At 34.7% G+C, this 20,473-nt stretch overlaps 1 protein-coding gene across 6 annotated transcripts in view; it reads right to left on the bottom strand.

Annotated features, from left to right (window-relative positions):
• Nucleotides 1-20,473, bottom strand: part of MPDZ (multiple PDZ domain crumbs cell polarity complex component) — a 175,962-nt gene that overhangs the window by 34,702 nt on the left and 120,787 nt on the right. For 5 of the 6 annotated variants that reach the window (XM_037492286.2, XM_054688743.1, XM_054688742.1 and 2 more), the window contains 4 exons: nucleotides 18,110-18,214; nucleotides 14,325-14,417; nucleotides 6,941-7,118; nucleotides 4,079-4,189 (listed from right to left, as the gene is read on the bottom strand). In XM_037492286.2, coding sequence (XP_037348183.2) covers nucleotides 4,079-4,189; nucleotides 6,941-7,118; nucleotides 14,325-14,417; nucleotides 18,110-18,214 — 487 coding nt within the window. The remainder of the gene's footprint in view (nucleotides 1-4,078; nucleotides 4,190-6,940; nucleotides 7,119-14,324; nucleotides 14,418-18,109; nucleotides 18,215-20,473) is intronic. The other variant, XM_054688745.1, reaches the window with a different exon arrangement.

Here is a 20,473-nt window from a genome sequence, read left to right as displayed (position 1 = left end):
CAATTAAATGTTTGTGTTACTTCTCTCTATAAAAAAGTCCTACTGGCAAGCATCAAGAGTAGGGAGAGGTTATCATGTGACACCACCCTGTATGAGAGAACACTCTGGAAAGCCTCTCTCCTCACTCAGTATGTCTGTACTAAAGCTTATGCCACATTACCCTTTCAATCTGCTCTTCTTGCAATGTTTTTCCTACAGAGGGAAGATAGGAAAAAGAAATGGGCACTATGACATTTCTGCTCATCTCAATTTTCTTCTTGCTTCAACTTAAAATGTCAACTCCTGCTTTACAAAAGAGAAGATCAAAAATACATAAAAATATGACCATTTATTAAGGAATAAATGACTCAGCAGAGATTAAAAACATATCCTGGGCAAAATAACTCAACGCTAAGGAAGGTAGCGATTATTTCTAATTCATATACATGGAATGCTTAGGTTTTCTGCTTCCATTATATGTAACAACATGAAACAATACCATAAATGAAATACTTATGGAACAATAGTTTTTCATTTTCCTTTGCTTTTTTAATATGTAGTTCTTAAAGGATCAGAATTTGGTCCTAATAGGAGGGTATCAAAGGGTACAGCATGAGCATAGCAAATGAAATGGTAGATGACCATATATTATTAGGGAAAGATTTATAGAAACAGTCTGTTTCTTATTTTTAAAATCAGAGGGAAAACTTCTGTTTATAGTCCTAAGAGCTGATAAAAATAGAAATGTTATTAACTGAGAAGTACAGAGAAGACAAAAACATTCTCTGGCCCATATTAATTGGGCCCACCCTTTAATTGACTACATGGTCAGAATAAATTCTGTAAAGCATCATGCTGGTGTAATTATCAGGGCTAGTTCTGGTAGTTCTGATTTTTTGAACAGCCTGAGAGCCAAAAGGACTAAACGACTTTTTAGACTACATACAAGTGATTTTCTAGAATCATCGTTAGATTCACAGATAAAAAAATGACTCTTAAGAAACTAAGTATTTGTGATTTTTTTTCACTTAGGTTACTGTGGACATGATTATTTCCATAGTTATGTAAATAACTGAAAACAAAATCTACATCATTTTTAATGCAAAATTAATTGCAGTTTCCCAAAACAAAATGTATCACGTAGAGGAAGGAAAATGTATTTCTCTATCCATCTAAGGTTACTGGCCATATTTCTGTAACAAAAAACAGGTTAAAAAAAAAAAAAAGCAAAACACGTATACTTATTTGTTTTATGTGATATGGGAGCCTTTATAAGGAGATGGAGATGTGAAATAAATTATATAAACCAGAGTGTTTTTTATAATAGATTTGATAAAGTGGACAGCTATGGAGAATACTGGACAAAAAGGCGCTTGAAGGATAGGACTTTCTTAAGACGCTCAAAGCAAGCTTTCCCAGAACATGTCACTGTGGTATATGGATTTTGAGTTGAGGTCAACTGAGGGTTCAAGAAAACTTTCACCACTCCATTAAATCTAGGTAATACCTACATTTAGAACTTTTATCAGAATTAAACTTTCTAAGAAAACCACGTAACAGGGCAAACATCTAATTACAGAATACTTGAGTCACCCCCTCCTTATAATGTGAGTGTCCCTCTTTTCTCTTTGAAGTCCCATATTCCTTTTCCATTCCTTAGCTCAGGAGACATACCCTCATTTTACCCTATTTGCTTTAAAATCTACATCCTTGTACATTCTACACACACATTAATTATTTTCTCCCTCTAACCTATCTGATGTTAATTTGATTGCTAGACCAGTCCAAGTAGAACAAGTGGGGCTTGGGGAAATTTTCTCTACTCCTCTAAGCTAAAGATATTGAATTAGAGGAAATCTAGCAAGGTCTGTTCATTTAGATTCCTCTCGATGTCCCTCCATCTTTGGAGACCAGGACATTTCTTTCCTGCAGGTATAGGAGCTGCTTCAGAGTAGAAGGGATAAATCAGAGTCCCTCCATGACCTGCCATTTCTCAAATTCCTTTTTCTTAAAATAATATATATGCAGGGCCTCCCTGGTGGCACAGGGGTCAAGACGCAACCTATGAAGCAATGCGCAGCCACTGCAGCATGAGTTCGATTCCTTGCCAGCCAGGGAGAAACCCACATGGCGAGACAGACCTCTCCTGTCTTGCCTGCTACTCCCCTCAGCAGTATTCTTTGGTCCGTCTGCCTGTTCTATTCCCCACTCTGTCTCTGGTGAATTCTCTCACCCTCTCGAGCATCTCTGGCCTGTATCCCAATTCTTGTATAAAAATAAATAAATCTTTAAAAAAATAATATATATGCAAAGTGGCTTTCTTAAATCCTGTCAGATATAACGTGACTAGTCATGGCATTGTAAGCAAGACTTGTACAGGGATAATTGCACTAACATCAGGCATCATTATGCCTCACATAGTAAAATAGGAATATTTTCTAGGTGTATGAGAAAATGTCTTCTGACTCATCAGAAACCATGACTGGCATTGTAAGGAATGTTTATAGTTTAAGTTTTTAAATGTAATAGTGAGGACCCTTTTCAGCAGTTTACAATATTGTCCTTAATGATATAAAATAAAACAAAAAGTATTCCACTCACACACACACAAGTTTTCATTTAAATAGCCACATATCAACACTATCAAGCAGTGTCTATGTTTAAAACAATAAATGCAAACAAAAGTAGAAGATTTGTAGTTATTTAAACAAAGTGAATAGCACTTGAAATGAATGCACTATGATGTAGCCATCCTATTTGCAGATTTTCTCATCTGCATAAGTAATTATTACCTAACAATAAACAACTGAACGATTAAAAACTGCAGATGTGATGATAACTGTTTACACTAAGAACTTCTAACTTCATTTCTTATAGTGGATCAAACCAGAGCTACACCTGTCTTGACAACAAAAGAAAGGACCAATGGGTAAATCTGGTTTCTCTGTACTCCACTTGTCTCTTTTACAGAACTATTTGCTACTTTCTCCCATTATTTGAGCATCAACATATTAAATTCTCAATTTAAATGCTAAAATATGTACTGTATGCATAAAATTATTTTTTGTTCTATTTTAACTTCCCTCAAATATGCTGACATTTTCTTTTTAAGGATAACCAACCCTGAAAGCTACTAAACAAATACTGCAAAGGGAATCAATATAACAAGTTTCTTAAATCCAGAAGTAGAAATCACTATAAGTTACAGGAGATTTAAGAAACACCTGAAATGGTATATAAATTTCGCTGAATATGTATGTTTCTGAAGACCTTTCCAAGGCATGTGGCCCAAATACACTTAAGAACTGCTACATATGAAAATGTTTCCCACTGAGACAAAAAAAAAATAGAAAAAATAATTTTTAACTTGGCTTAAATTTTTCATCACTAGTATCATTAAAGATTTCGAATACACAAAACTCACTTAGTATATTTTATATCAACAACATGCATTAAATGTGCTTATACCTCCTAAAATATATTTAAAGCTATTTACTTGTCATGACTGATGATAAAAAAGGTTAGCAGGTTTCTGTCCAGTAAGGGCTGTATAAGATGGAGAGCTATAGAGGGTGGCTGGGAAACAGCAATCATGAAATCACCAGTATATGAACAGTTTAAACAAAATCTGCCATGTGAAAATTTAATGTACAGTGGGATAGACAAATACACTAAAGATTATTCACAGGTGATCACAAGATTGTATAACCTTGGAATTTGTTCTAAAGACTACATTTACAAAGGAAATGTAAATAATTTATTTGCCTTGAAAGGTGCTCCTGGAGAAATGAGGGATTAATAACTTAATTCCTCTTAATGAATTACATAGTCTGTGATTATAGTGAACACTAATAATTATCCATATTTGGCTATCAAAGAATTCTACTTCTGTGTATTTTCAACTCATTTCAAGAGTATTTGAACATGATAGTGATTTTCAGGATAACTGAGTTTTTAAAAATAAGCAAAACCAATTTTTAGCAGTCTTCTGTGATTTAAAGACTCAGTATCTTTTTTCATACAGACAACTTGGCCACTGATACATTAGATTCCAAGTTGAACACTGGATATGCCTACCTTGCCCTTTGTGTTCGCTTACCCTTTGTCTGTTTATAATGCTCTGTACCATAAAGACTACAGGGTTGCCTGCTTTCCGAATGGCTTCCACAGCTTGTTCATGGCTTGCATCTCTGAGGTCCATTCCATCCACCTGCAATGGAAGGCCTTAGCTTAACATTTCAAGAAGCTATAGAACAACAGAATAATTGTGGTTCTGCAGTTTTGAGGACCCTAGGTGAGGTTCCTGGAAAATCTACTTCAGAAGGAAAAATAATTGAGTCCACTTATGAGACTCTAGAAATTTTATCTGCTCAGCAGATGTGCAATCCATTTCTTTGGACACAGATCTTTGTCTCCAGTAACAAAATGAAATAACGATCAATGGGGATGAGGTGCTTCTTCAGCTCTCCATATTCTACTCAATTTTTCCTTTAAATTAATAAATCAGCATGCCATTAAATAAATTATATAAAGGAATTGCCTAATAGGATTTTATTGTGATGAAAGTCACTAAAAATTTTTCTTCCAATTTATTATAGAATGGTTTGAGAAGTAGGTAGGTGATGCTTTGTATATTGCTCTCCAATTGGGAAGTTGAAAGTTAAAAACAAAATCCTGATCTTCACAAAAGTCAGGTTATTTATGGTAAGGTTAGTTTTGTAAAAGAATCTTAACAGTAGAGATGACAGGATCTGGAAGCCAAGAAACTGTACTTGTTTGTTAGCAATTCTCATAGAGCAGCTGGAAAATAAAAGTCATTTACAACTTTATATTGACCATGGATTGCCAGGTTGGTTATGAATAGGAAGGAAAATAGGTTGAAAGTCCAAATGTTAATCCTGCCAGAAAACCAGAAGATATTGTTATTATGTCCAATCACCACAATACTGTACATTTAACAAAACTGCAAAATCAGAGGTCACAATTCTGGAAAATAAAATTATTAGATCTCTGCACCTTTAAAGGAATGATATACATAACTGAAACATCCCTCAGGCTGATAGTTGGATGATAGAAAAATCTCTTTCAGGGCATATTAAAAATGCCTCCTAACTTTTTATAGAGTAAGAGTTAATTTCCATGTCTTTAGTTGGGCATTAATAGGAAAATTAAACAACTTACTCAAGTCCAAAGAATTGGAATGGATTCGTTTGTAGGTCTCTATTCATCTAGTCTATGCACATTTTTAGAAACTCTTAACAGGGATATGTTTTATAATTTCCAGTATAATAGAGGCCTAAGGCTTTCTTATTTACTAAAAAGTGTAGTAAACTAACACCATCTCGAAAAATAATATAGTAAAAAAAAGTCCCTGCACATGACACTCAACAAACCACTACTAAATGGCATGAAGTATTTTTCAACACACAAAACTCCCAGTCTTTTTAATCTGAAAGGAATGCTTTAGCTATCTTAAAACATTTAAACTCTTGTGCAAACAATGATCAATCATCTATAGAAGTAATTATAAATATTTCTTATTTTTCTACTAGGTCAAAGACATTTAATAGTGAAGTAACCATAAAATAAATTGCCTTTTGATAATCTGAAGTTGGATATTTTAGATTGTATTATAGAGTATTTTACAGAGTCTAAGTTATCATCTAATGAAAGGTAAGGATACAGAAAAAAGAGAGTAATCTCATTCTTCCTTATAAAGAGAGAAATCTCATCATTCTTCCTTATAAATAATCACAAGGAAAAATAACAGATGTGGCCTTTGCTCTCTCTCAAATCTCAATCTTTTCCCTTCTTTAGTTCCCAGGGACTATAAAACCAATATAAGAATAAATAAATATCCATAGTACTCATTTTAAAGTTATGAAGTACTATAATATTCTTATACAAAATTAAGGCATTTTAATGTGTATGTCATAGATTTAGAAAATGAAAAACAATTATTTATATAAAATAAAATATATTGGACATTATAGCAATAAAGCAATCGGTTTTTATTTGCAAGTTGTCTCAGTCTACTCAATCAATTAAATCCTGACAACTCAAAAAGGGGTCGTATACCCCTTCTTCTACCCTCTTAACTAAAACTCTTCTTGTCCTGATCAAAAATTTATCACACTGCTCTGAAGTGACCTGATTACTTGTCAAGTCTGTCCCACTTGACAGGCAGGCATGGCGCCTTACTCACTGTGGGAAGCTCAGAGCCTGTTATAGCACCAGGAAAGCAACAGCTGCTCCAGGAATACTTGTTGAAAAAATGAGAGAGTGACTCAAGACATAAAAGTCTATTTAAAATAATTAAACTTTTCTTTGAATTTAGGGACAGTGAAAATTTAATCAAACACCTTTCTCTTGTACATAACAAATAACATGTGAATATATAAACACATATGTACATGGACACATGCATGTGCACACACATACACACATGCATGCATACACACAGTCCTCAGTAATGAATGGGCACAGCACTGAGAAGAAGGAAAATCTGAATTTTGATGATGGGGAAAGTATTTATATGATAGTTAATCAGGGTCTTAGCATAAAAGATTTTACCAAAAATTTCATTTGGAAAAATTCTCCCCAATATAGTTTACCTAAAATAAGAATTTCTTGAAATTACATCTAATTAGAGAACTCAGCCACATTGTACACATGTAGTGCAGTTGTATATACTTTGAAATAATTCTAATGTTCTCTCCCCCCCAAAAAAAAACTTACTTTCAAACAGATCAGTCTCTAATTCAAAATATATAATCTATCACCAAATACTGAAGGGAAAATTTATGAATGAAATGGAATAAATAAAAAAGAAATGCTTTAACCACAAATGCTCTTATACTATTACACTGGGTTGGACAACCAATATAAAGATAGTGATTCCCTTGGTAAAGAGAATGAAACAAGTAAAGAATTTTAGCATAGAAAGTTCACTGGAGGGTACCTCTACTATTCTATCTCCAGGTTTCAAGGTTCCATTTTTGCCAGCTGGACTATCTTCAAGAACATGTTTGATGAAAATGCCCCTCATCACTTCACCATTGCTTAGACGACTCCCCATCCCTCGTCCACCAACAATGCTGATGCCCAAAGACTTGCTTGGTTCTCGCCAAAGTTCAACCCTATAAAACATTTAAAGAAAATTAAGTACTTTTAAGAAAATATGGAGAAAAGTTTTATGATACTGGATTTGGCAGTGATTTCTGGACTATGACACCAAAGACACAAAAACCAGAAATAGATGAACTGTGAACTTTAACAAAATTAAAAACTTTTGCTCATGAAAAGGTACAATCCATAGAGTAGAACAGCATCTTACAAAATGGGAAAAAAAAATTGAAAATCATGTGTTAGTTAAGGGACTAATATCTAGAATATGTAGAGAACCCCTACAACTCAGCAACAAAAAATAAACAACTCAACTGAAAAATGGGCAAAGGAGTTGAATGAATACTGCCTTAATGAAGATATACAAATAAATCTTCATAAGCACATGAAAAGGCGCTTAACCTCACCATTAGAGATGCAAATCAAATCAAAATCACAATGAGACAGCACCTTTTACTCATTAGGATGCTTACTATAAAAAAAAAAAATATCTCAAAACAGGAAATAAGGGTTGGTGAGGAGAAAAATGGAGAAACTGCAGAGAAACTGGGACCCTTGTACACTACTAGTAGTTGTGTAAAATGCCAACTACTATGGAAAACAGAATGGAGGTTTCTCAAATAATTGAAAGTATAATTACCATATGACCTGCAATTTCATTCTTGAGTATATATCCCAAAGAATTTAAAGCAAGATTTTGAAAGGAGATGTACACAGTGGTATTTATGGAAATATTCAAAACAGTCGAAAGGCAGAAGAAACCCAAGTCCACGAACAGATGAATGCATGAACAAAATGGTATATACATACAAAGAAATATTATTTGACCTTAAAAAGAAAGGAAATTCTGGCACACGCTACAACAAATATTAACTTTGAGAAACTTATGTTAAGTGAAGTCAGTCTGCTAAATGAAGGACACTAAAAAAGGACACACACTATATATCATTCCACTTAGATTATGTACGTAGAGCAGTCACTTTCATAGAATAAGAAAGTAGAACAGTAGTTGCTAGAAAATATGAGGAGGAGGGTATGAGGAGTTACTATTTAATAGGTCCAGTTTTAGTTCTGCAAGATGAAAAATGTTCTGGAGTTGGAAGACAGTGATGTTAGCAATGTAAACATCCTAAGGCTAGTGATTAGCACACATAACGATTCAAATGATTAAATAACATTTTTTTTTTATTTTAATGGGATATGTTGCTATATATGTTCATTTCTGCTAATACATTTTGCTCAATTTATTAGTTTTACCAGTATTAAACAAAATCATTTAAAATACCTTATGAATTACATGTTTTTATATAGGTTAACACATAGAAAAGTACTTCTGAACCTGATTAATTTCAAGTAAATACTGGACTTATACTTCAGCCTAGGGTACAGACAAATCAATGTAAATATAATGTTTGCCAAGAGCTCTAATATTATGGACATTAAGTAACCAACAATTCAGCAATTCCAAAATAGGTGATAGCTTATAAGACCAGCAACCAAAAATCAAGAAAATAAACATTTCTGTACACAATTTGTCAGAAGCTTTCTTTTGTATAACTCTTGCTTGTTAAGGCAGACATGGCAGAAGGGCAGCATAAGCAGGGTTGACAAGACCCTTTATTACTGAATCTTGCCATTACCTCCTAAACTCATCTCCATAGCTCTCTGCTTTCCTACTTTAATTCCAGCTACCACATCATCTTCTTGCTGTTCCCACCTTGGGCTTGGCACTGGTTACTTCTTCTGCCTTATATGCACTTCCTTGACCCATGAAATAAACACACATCTTTATGTATAATAACTGTAAATAGTTAAAAGAGCTATAAATAAAATTTGTGTCTCATGAAAAGGATGGGATATAAGAAGGTGATTAGCAGGTGATGGTTTAGATATAGGAGCAGCTAAGGGAACTTAAAGAAGACAGAGACAGCAAGCAGAGATCTCTTAATGAAACTTCAATCTGGTCTATGCTATAGGAAGGGACATTTAATGTTAATTAAATGGAAGAAAGTACGGTCCACACATGCCATCAACATTGAAATCTGAGGTGCTCCCAGAGGGGAGGAAGGTTGGAGTCAGAACTGCTGTGAAATGAGGGAGTAAGGTCATTCTGGGAATCAAGAGTAACACAGATGGAGTGAGGAGAAAGGGAGCTGATTACATGAAGACAGATGATGAGAAACAGCCTTACCTCGGTCAGCAATATTTTTCTTTATTGGAAATCTTAATCTTAGAGACTATTCACTTTGAAAGGATCTCACTAAGATCTTACAAAATTTGCGTAGTTTAAACTAGTCAAAATAATTTTCTTCACTCTAGTAATTCTGTGAAAGATGAGGCAATTTTTTTTTGTTTGTTTGTTAAAGCATTTCCTCAGGTAAAATGGTAATGCCAGTAAATTTAGCTATTGAATGTAAATATTTAAAAATCCAGAATACACAGGTGGGATTCCTCAACTTTTATCTGGTAAGTGGGGAAAAGTAAATGAAAGAGTAAAAGAAAATATCTTGGAGGGTTCCTTGCAATTGGTTTAAATTATAAAGTGGTTATGATTTCTTAAATATTAAAAGTAGCATCAACAGTCACCACAAACACTTAAGTACTTATCTTATGGTCAGCATTTTTCCCTGAGTAAGTTCCAAGTACTTTCCTTTAATTCTCACGACATCCCCATCCCTATGAGCTGGATAGTCTTATTAGCTCCATTTTGTTTTTTACATTTTATTTTATTTTTTTTAAGATTTATTACTTTTTTATTTAGGCATACAAGATCTGGAGTGCAGGCCAGAGGTACAGGGGGCAGGGAGGTGAGAGGATTCACCATAGACAGAGTTGGGGGAAGGGGGAAGAACAGGAGGATCCACTGAAATACAATGCTGAGAGAGCAGTAGATGAGACAGGACAGGTCTGCTGTGTCATGTGGGTCACTTCCCTGGCCAGACTGGCAATGGAACTCATGCTGCAGTTGCTGCCAGAACTGACTTTAACCCCTGCACCACCAGGGAGGTGCCAGCTCCAATTTTAAAAGAAGGTAAGATACACTAAGAAGTTAGATAACCCATGGATAAAAGCACCATATGCTCCATAGGGCTTGGAACAGATAGCAGTGTTTTCAAATACATTCTCTGGAAGAAATTCTGTAATTCCCTAAAACACCGGAGAAGATAACCAAAGACAAAGCTTGCAAAATGACCAGAATGTTGAGGAATAAAACTCATTAGTCACTGAACAGAACACGGTAAATATTACATTGGGGGGGGGGGTGGCTACAAAAGATAAATGTTATAGAACATGCTCATTTCAGGGTTAGTTTTGTGATAAGATGGCAGCCTTTCTTGGGACGTATACATATGTTTCAAAGAATGAAATTCAGAAAAATAAAGGTTAAAAATAACAGAGATCTGAACTCCAGACTGAAGGAGCTCTGAACCAAATTCAAGGCCTATTCTTTAGTTATTGAATAAATATATGATTACAACCTAGCTTCATCTCTCCCATATTTTTCACAGCTGTGAAATGGAGTTAGTAAGAGTCTACACCAAAAAATTGCACTGAGAATTAAATTGTGAACACACATAAAATGCAAAACAATGCTTTGACACCTAATAAGCAAGCAATAGATTTCTTTTTTTTTTTTTTTTTTAAAGATTTATTTATTTATTTATACAAGCACTGGGTACAGTTAGAAGCGCGGGAGGGTGAGAGAATTCACCAGAGCCAGAGCGGGGAGCAGAGCAGGCAGAAGGACCAAAGTACACTGCTGAGGGGAGCAGCGGGCGGCAGGAGAGGTCTGCGCGCCATGTGGGACCCTCCTCTGGTGGCCGGGGAGCAGCCGGGGCTTGAACCAGCGCTGCAGAGGCTGCAGGCAGCTTCGCAGCCCAGCACTCAACAGCTGCGCCACCAGGGAGGCCCAAGCAATAGATTTCTTAATATTATTATAATTAGGGTTATGATTACTGAGAAAATGTGAGCAATATATAAAAGTCAATTCAGATGACAAGTGAGCAGCTATGTACACCACCAACTCAACTCTATTATATCTGTACATTGATTATTAAGAAAGCCTCCAATTTATCCATCAATTTCACAAAAACATTTTAAAAATAAAATCATGACATGGTAACAAGGGTATGTGTGGAAAAAGTAATTCTCATATATTTGAAGAGAAGTAAATATTGGTGTGACCATCTTAAAAATTATTTGACAACTTCTAATAAATTAATTAAAACATTTACCTATGAATCAAAATTCTACTTTCGGATACATTCCTAGATACATAAGTATACATAAGTCTCATACATAAATATAAAGAAATAGATATATTCACTGCACATAATTATTATCTCTGTAAATAAGTGTTAAATATGCAAATATCAATCTGGAAATTAATTAGGATATATTCATATATTGAAGTGAAATACAATAGCTAAATTGAATAAATTAGATGTTATCTTTTTTTTTTAAGATTTATTTTATTTTTACAAGAACCTGGGTATAGGGCAGATGCGCGGGAGAGTGAGAGGATTCACCAGAGACAGAGCAGGGAACAGAACAGGCAGACTGACGAAATACACTGCTGAGGGGAGCAGCGGACGAGACAGGAGAGGTCTGCTCGCCATGTAGTTTGCTCTGAAGCCAGCGGGGATCTAACCGGCACTGAAAAGGCTGTGTACAGCTTCACAGCGCTGTGTTCAATCGCCTGCGCCACCAGGGAGGCTCCTAGATGTTATCTTAATTAAACAACTTGACAGATCTCCAAAGTAAGGAGGCTGCCCAATGATGTATATAGTATGATACTAATTCTATAAACAAAGCCACCAGCAAAATAAGAGAAATAGTTTGTTTACAATATTAAAATTTACAATCACTATAAATTCGGTAGTTTTTTTGCTGCAGGAATGAAAGTCCCATCATATTGCAAATGTTGTAGACCATGTTTATAACTCTTGTTCCTCATTTACTAAAATCTGTGGTTCTTTTGGTAAGCTTCTTCATAGAATTTTATGAGCTTTTCCCCCAAAAGTACCTTAATGCTTATACTTATATTAGAGTACAGGGCTCTTTCTTAAAATTTCTGGCAACTCCAGATATATTCTCTCTGAAAAGTAGATACCACCTTTGAAGACACCTCTCAGGCTACTGTGAAGGTTAAAACTGAGAATAAAATTATAAACACCCGATTCTTTCACATGAAGAAATTTCATAACAAATGTAGCATTTAAAACTTTGTTATAAATGATATTTGCTTAGTTATAAATGATAATAGTGGTGATGATGATGAAAAAAGACCAGGCAATGTCTCACTGAGTGTTCTCACTCTGTATCAGACACTATGCTAAGGATATCACATGCATTATTGATGGGGTTCAGATGAGATGCTGGAGTTTAGCGAGTGGGGACCTTGGTTTTACTATGAGAAAGATTTTAGCAGTTTCCCATTCAGCGTCCATCCTAATTATTCTTCACTAAGCTTCCATCATTATCATACTGAATCCTTCCCCAAACTGGAAAGTTTCTATTAATAATCCTATTTTCAAGATAAAGTACATGGAACCTCACAGAGATTAAGAAATTTATCTTAGAAAGTATCTTGGTGACTCCCAACACCTTGCATATTGCCTTCTAAAAGCAATTTTCCCTCTCACAACACTACTAAAACTGGTTAACTTATTTTTTTCTCTGTGATTACTGTCCTCCAACAAATTCAAATTTATCACTATGATCACTAAATGCAAAATAACTTGATCTAATTTACTTCTATCTCCATTCTCAAATAAGTAAGAAATTTGATATCTTACAGTACATTTTTTTACCACAGATCTACACTTATATTTTTTTCTCAACGTAGGTATTGATATAGAGAGACTTTTATTTCTTATGTCAGGCTTTTAAAGAACTCAAAAATCAAAAAGTAATTTTAGCTGACTGGAAATGCATACTATTTATGTGAAGGCAGCATAAATTGTTGTTCATACTCTGAACATCACTCAATCTAGAAAATGTTTCATGTGATGGCTGGAGTCTCAAGTTAATAGGTGAGCATGGAAAATCATCGAAATATATTTCTGAATAGAAGAAGACATGTTTTTGACTTAAGCAATGTATTTACTCACTGCAGTGCACATATCAAATGTTTACTAAGTGCAAGGCACCATGTGATAATCACTTTTAGACCTAGTGAAAGATTACTTACCATTTACACCTAATGCAAAATACTTGGTATTTTTCTTTAGTCATTGTGTATGTGTGTGTATATACTACATCTTGCCTAACCCAAGTAAAGATAACTTCCTTGAAGGCAGGATTTATTCCTATCCATCCCTGCTATTCACAAAGTCATTGGCCTCGCATTTGGTCCAAAATCAGGACTCCATATATTCCTATTAAACTTTGTTTAATTTTACTCAGCATGAAACAAAAACATGCCTCAGTGATATATAATGATAAACTGGACCATATTAAAGAAAATCAACTTGGGCCTCCCCAGTGGTGCAGCGGTTGAGCACTGGGCTGCAAAGCTGCCCGCAGCTTCTGCAGCGCTGGTTCAATCCCTGGCCACCAGCAAGGGGTCCACATGGCCTGCAGACCTCTCCTGCCCCGCCCACTGCTCCCCTCAGCAGTGTACTTCAGTCCTTCTGCCTGTTCTGCTCCCTGCTCTGGCTCTGGTGAAGTCTCTCACCCTCCTGCACTTCTGACTGTACCCAGTGCTTGTATAAATAAATAAACAAACAAACAAACAAACAAATAAATAGATAGGTAGATAGGGTAGAGAGATAAATAAATAAATCTTTAAAAAATAAAGAAAATCATCTTTTCTAGTATATATGAAATGAGTGCTAGAAAAATTAGGAATTAGAAAAAACATAGTCTATAATAACATGCCTATTTATACACATTTTGAATATATAAGCTTAAATACCAAGCATCTAAAAATGCTAGAGAAAATACAAATTAATACTTGATAGTATACCTCAGATCAAACTCCACAGAAATTATCCATTCCAACATTCTATGCATAATTTTCCCTAATTTTATTTGTCCCTATTATGTTCCCAAACCCTATGCAATAAACATTATCTTCTCCACTGTACATATGAAGAAATATTTAGGAATATGAAACAATTTTTCCAATGCCATAGTAGCAAGATGTAATCAAGTACTTGCAACACACCTCCTTATCTTTAAACACTGAGTTGGCATAAGACAGAAATAGTCCTTACCGTCTGGGCTGATTCCAATTGCTGTATGCTGCATTTTGTAGTTCACTTTCTTCTCCTTCTCCTTCTTCTCGCTCTGGTAGTTCTGGAATGTCTCTGTTAAAGAGTTACACAGTAAGACTCCAAAATCCTAGCTAAGCCATGCAAGACTGTCTTATGTGTATTTGGTTTGGCCAGTACGTGTAAAATATTTTACTTAAAGGGAAAAGAAGACCTGTTAAAGCATAATAAAAACCATATATTAGACTCAATCTACCATAACTTGTTCTGGAAATCTATCAATAGCTGAACACTGAGAGTCTTGTCTATACTGTTTCTTTATTGATGAAAAAAGAAATGAAAGGAGAAAAAATACAAAAAATTAAAGAAAAATCATTCAACAAGTATTTTTTAAATACCTGTCATGCAAGAAGCTAGAGCTACCACATAGATTATAAACAAGCACAGCTCTGATCCATCCCTGGTCTGAAAGAAGTTAGCAAGAATTTAACATATTTTCTTCCTTGGGCCTCCCCGGTGGCGCAGCGGTTGAGCGCTGGGTTGCGAAGCTGCCCGCGGCCTCTACAGCGCCGGCTCGTTCCCCGGCTGCTCCCCGGCCACCGGAGGAGGGTCCCACATGGCGCGCAGACCTCTCCTGCCGCCCGCTGCTCCCCTCAGCAGTGTACTTCGGTCCTTCTGCCTGCTCTGCTCCCCGCTCTGGCTCTGGTGAATTCTCTCACCCTCCCGCGCTTCTGACTGTACCCAGTGCTTGTATGTATGTATGTATCAATCAATCAATAAATAAATTTAAAAAAAAAAGAATTTAACATATTTTCTTCCTAAGGATAGATCAATACTTTCCCTACAACTTTTAAAAATGCTATTGTCCAGCTACAACCCATCCAAAAGGGCCAGACAGAATACTCTTTATAGGAAGTATATTAAAATGTACCTGTATTCAAGGTCACTTTGAATTTCTGTAGGAATTCACATTACCAAATACAAAACACATGAAAAAGGTGGCCTCAATCTGGTAATGAACTCCAAATAGAATTAGAAATTAACCGCAAAATCAAGAAAGTATCTTGGTTTTCCAAAGGTACTGATGCATCAGTAAATAACATCATAAGGGCAAAAGAAAATGGTTAAAATAATTATGGTGTGTCCTTGTGCTGTTTCTAAAAATTGGATTGCTAGAGACATATATATGTATAGTCTTTGAAAGCAAAGGCTATAAAACTTCTGATTCAATAAATGTTTAATTTGATTTTCACAGAAATTGACAAATATGACAAAGAATATGATCAAATTTTATTAATTCCCACTAATAGGAGTACTAAACTCTGACAAATTATATAATCTTTAGACTCTGAGATAGAAAGTCATCTAACCCAATAATCAACCTGTGTTTGACTGTATTGCACAACATTCCTGACAAACAAATATCCAGGCTCTCCTTGACTGTCTCATTGCTTTTTTGACCTGAATGTTACATGTTTGTTTGTCAGCTATTAAAAGGAAATCTACCTGTCTATTGGTTGGTTGTTTCAATTCCTTTCACATGCAATTTGAGGAATGAGGCTCTGGAAAAGGGAAAGGTTCTAAGAGTGTAAATCTGACACTAGGACAAAGAGCTCAAAGTGGGATCTAAAAAACAATGTTAAGAAGATGACTGAGAAGTAGATAGTCTGAATGAAGCCCTAATCAGAAGATGGAAAATTGAGAGGTGAAAACTAAACCTAACCCAGAGGAGACTAACATCCTAACTCCCCTCATATAAGAACTTCATTCTCTTTAAGGTAGTCTATAATCTTCAATACTTTTAATATGCTCCTATAAATGTGCTGATTATTCTTCATCCATCTTATAGTTTAAGGGACTCTGCTATGTTTGATTCATAGAGCAGAATGAACCAGTTCTCTTCCTCTGTCATTCCTTCAGCTAAGAATAAATTGGACTGCTTTGCATCCATGTTCAACTGTTGAGTATCAACAAAATTTCTGCCAATTATAGTAATAAACTATCTTTTCAAATGCATATAGTTGTCAGGTTGAAATCTAGTACAAGGTGACACAGCAAAGTAAAAGTAAGATCTGAATTAAGGCCATCTTTGTACAAACCTTGAACTCTGTTTCTATGCTATGTTGACATACATTTTTGTACTGGGCTTGAGCCATTCTTTCTTTGGATTCAATGGTTAAGAACATGGAGCCTGTCTGATTACATTCCACTCCTGACTGCTACTTATTAGCTGTGGAGCTTGGGCAAATTACCTAATCTCCCTCTGGTGCAGAGTTCTCCTCTATAAAATGGAGCTTGTACCTTATTTTATTAAAAGAAATAATTTGTAATTTGTCTTATTAATAACAAATATACTTTTTCTGCAGTACAGGAACTAGTCACAGTATTGGATAAACCAGATCTTGTCCTTTCCTCTGTTGGGAGGCAAAACAAGCATAGTGTCAAAAGTGGCTCTTTCTTTCTAGAAATCTGTAGTATTTCTAAGCCCCCCAAACTTAAAAGGAGTATGATGTTACTTTGAAAAATTCCTTAATTAAGCTATTTGAAATGAAATTTCAGAGGGACTTTAGATCAAATGCTTTTGCAATTTTGACAGGAAGCACCAGAGGCTATAATCAATTTGGGAGATTAAATCTGAGATTAAATTTCTAGAGCAGGATGTGGCTGAGCTTAGAGTGTGAAGTAAATATTCTTATCCCCATAAAATCCATGAGGCTCTACGAAAACTTTATTCCCTTTGTTAAACACACAGCATATTTTTCAGCTTTCTCAGACTGTCAGCACACTACGGCCAAGTACAATTTGCAGAGGATACTGATATGAACAATGCCATGCCTGTAGCATCACTGGGCATGAGGGTATTATGGAATGTTCTGATATCCTCTGAGGAACACATCTCAGAAGATTTTAGAGTGTCTGCAAAGCTATTTCTACTCTGCAACATATTTAGAGAAAAATTTGGCACTCAGTTGCTAATACAACTGAAAAAAAAAAAAAAAAAAAAAAAAAAGGACCCACAGCTGAGAGTGCAAAACGGTATGGTCTGGAAAAGCAGTATGGTCTGGAAAAGCAGTATGACATTATTTCTTTTTGACAGCATCATCAAAACCTAGTTTCTGCCCTCTTATGGGAGAAAAACTTTTTCCTGTGTTTAAGATTCTTACTAAATTGCATATCAAGAACCTTTAAAAGATGTATCATTCTGAATCATATACAGTGTTGTAAACCAATGTTACCTACATAAAAAAAAAATGAGGCATTTTCACCAAAAAATAAAAAAAGAAATTAAATTTAAAAAACCCCAAGTCACATACTCGGTTTCCTAACATGCATACACCAAGACATTCAACTCAACTTTCTCCAAAAGAGTTAAAAATAACCTTTAGAACTGTTTCTAAATCTGTATGTATGTTAAAAAGAAATTAACAAAATTTGAAAAGGCATTTGAGAAAGTATGATACAATAGCACATAAATTCTAAGTACAGGAAATTAATGAAAGAATATTCATATCTGGGGTAAATTCTCAAACTCTGTTTAAAAGTGGGTGATACAATTAAATATTATTTTAATTTCTTGACTTGAATTTTAATATATTTTTCTAAATTTCCCACACTATATGATAATAAGTGATTAGGGGAAAAGAGGAAAATGTTTTAAAAAATCTTTAAAAAGGGAATGAGCAATTCAGTCTTTTTTAACTGTTCTAGTCCTCTCTATGGATTCAAAACTCTTCTTTGTAATATACACTATCATTCATTCATTGTAGTAGATTTACTATTTCACTTACCTGCCAGTGTATGAAGAAAAAATATCCAATGCCATCATTCCTCTAGATTGTTGTCCCAAGCTTACTCTGAAGTCTTCCAAATGTTCTGTGGGCACATAAGTAATTCTGGAACAGAACACAGTTCATGAAAGTAAAGGGAAACAAAATTTGCTTAAGAGTTAAGAAAAATCTCCAGAATATAGACATGCTGTTGTATTGTGTCTATGCTCTTACTTTTTTCACACAACTCATTTAATCACCTTACTAGGCAGAAAATCCGAATTTCAAAAGGATAAAGTACCCTATAGATAAAAGTGACAACAGAAATTACATTTTAAAATTCTGCTACTGGTAAACTATTTACCAATAAACCATATGGGGAGGGAAGGTAGCGCTATTAGTATTCTTGAAGAAGACTAGTGATTTTTTAAAATTAGAAAGATCTATAAATCCTGAGAAAAATAACCAGTAATAACATTCATTTCATTCAAGGATTTTTGAGTTCCTTAGCAGAAACAAATTAGTTGTATTCTATGAAAACACTAAAAGTCACAAGTTACTTTATGTATTTCATAATCAAATAATTGACTGGATATTAACAAACATTACCAATAATTATGTTATTTCTATTAAGTTATAAACTGTCAAATCTGAAGTTAAACCATGATAATTCTATGGAAAGACTCTTACAAATTTAAGGAAACTTCTTTTAAGTTCATATTGGTTTCAGAGAAAAGGTTACTGTTTATACTTGCTAAATCAGTAAGTATTGGCTGAATGCCTATAAATGTAGCAGGCAGTGAGCTAGATATTGACTACAGCTGTAGTGTTTAGAAAATGACATTTGAAAATTCAAATCTGCTGTCCTATAAGGCCACATAGTTGTGATACACTTGTTTAAATAGGTTGTTTCAAAGCCCTTAAATTATTGAGTAGTAAAGCAAGAGAAAGATTGCATTTGGTTTAGCATGACTTTGCAACAAAAAGTAGTATCCAAAATGCGCAATATAAAGACCTTGAAGACTATAAAACTAGCTAGCCATAACTTACTTTAGACACAGTAATAAAATCTTAACACTGAAGGGCAAGGGTAAAAGGATTTTTATGCTGTAATAAATAAGAATTATGCCAATGGCATAATTTATTGAATGATTAGGATATATACTTTCAGATATATTGATCATTCCATAAAAAAGCATTCACTGTGAGATGATTTGGGTCTGGAGTCAAATGATACAGTTCTTTTGCTCATCAGGAGTATGATGAGAGGGTAAATTACTATCACTGAATGTTCTCCTCAATCTCAAAAAGGATGTAACTTTATACGAGACTACTGTAACTGAGAAGTATTCACACAAATTTAAGTCAGTTCTAAAAGTCTGATTCCCAACTCACGCTAGTGAAATCCATGAATTCTTGGGAAATGTCTTTATGACATTTTTACCTATCCGGAGGATCACAAAATGAAGCAGAAAGCACAGTTCAGTGGATAAGACTATGTTGGGTGAGAGAGCTGCATTCTAATTCTGGTCCTACTTTATTTACTCATTAATAAAAACACCTTTCAGGTGCTACAAAAATATACTGAAGAGTAAATCTGCATTAATCCCTTGAAAAATTAAAAGACAAAAATGTTTAATAACGCATTGTGGCAGGAAAGATTGCATTTTACGAAAAGAAAACTCATGATAAATGTGTAAAGCCTAAAACCAGGAAAGCCTATTTTAGAAAACTGGTATTATTTCTGAAGAATTAGTATGGTGAAACTCAGATAAAATTTTTTTTTAAGTTTTTTAATTAATTAATTTTCTTACATTGCGATTCATTTTTGCACAATGAGTGAATTAATTCTCAGATACCTCCCACCATGTTATCACCTGTGAACTGTCACCATAGTCCCTTGTGCTTTTTCCTTCCCTGTTTTGACCACTCTTCCTCCCCCTCCACTGTTATGCTATATGTCTTAGATCAGATAAAATCTTGGGAAGAAAAGTCAGGAAGAGATAATGGAGGAAAGCTAGAACACAATAGCAATGATCACAATAATCAGTTCAAAGTACTTAATTTTTTAATTGGTTTGAGAAGGAAAAGATATTTCTATCACAAACTGCTGAAAATGAGTTTCTGTCTACATTTGTTCAAAGTTGCTTTTCCTTTTAGGAAAGGAGGGTGAGAAAAAGGGCAGAGGGCATTTTGGAAAAATTTTCTGATACCTTTAAGTAACAGAGCTAAAGAAGACATAAATATTTAGCTCAATATAGAGAGCAAAGCCACCAGAACAAACATCCCACAATGCAGCAGAACATGCAGAGTGATTCCAAAACAAACCTGGTCACACAACCACACCAAATCACCAAACAACAACAAAACTGAATTACAAACTGC

The sequence above is a fragment of the Talpa occidentalis genome, unplaced genomic scaffold (genome assembly GCF_014898055.3).
Source record: "Talpa occidentalis isolate TD23 unplaced genomic scaffold, MPIMG_talOcc4v2.1 talOcc4.7, whole genome shotgun sequence".
In the NCBI taxonomy this organism is placed as follows: Eukaryota; Metazoa; Chordata; class Mammalia; order Eulipotyphla; family Talpidae; genus Talpa; species Talpa occidentalis.
Note: the sequence above shows the minus strand (reverse complement) of the source record. Positions and strands in the feature narration are given on the sequence as shown.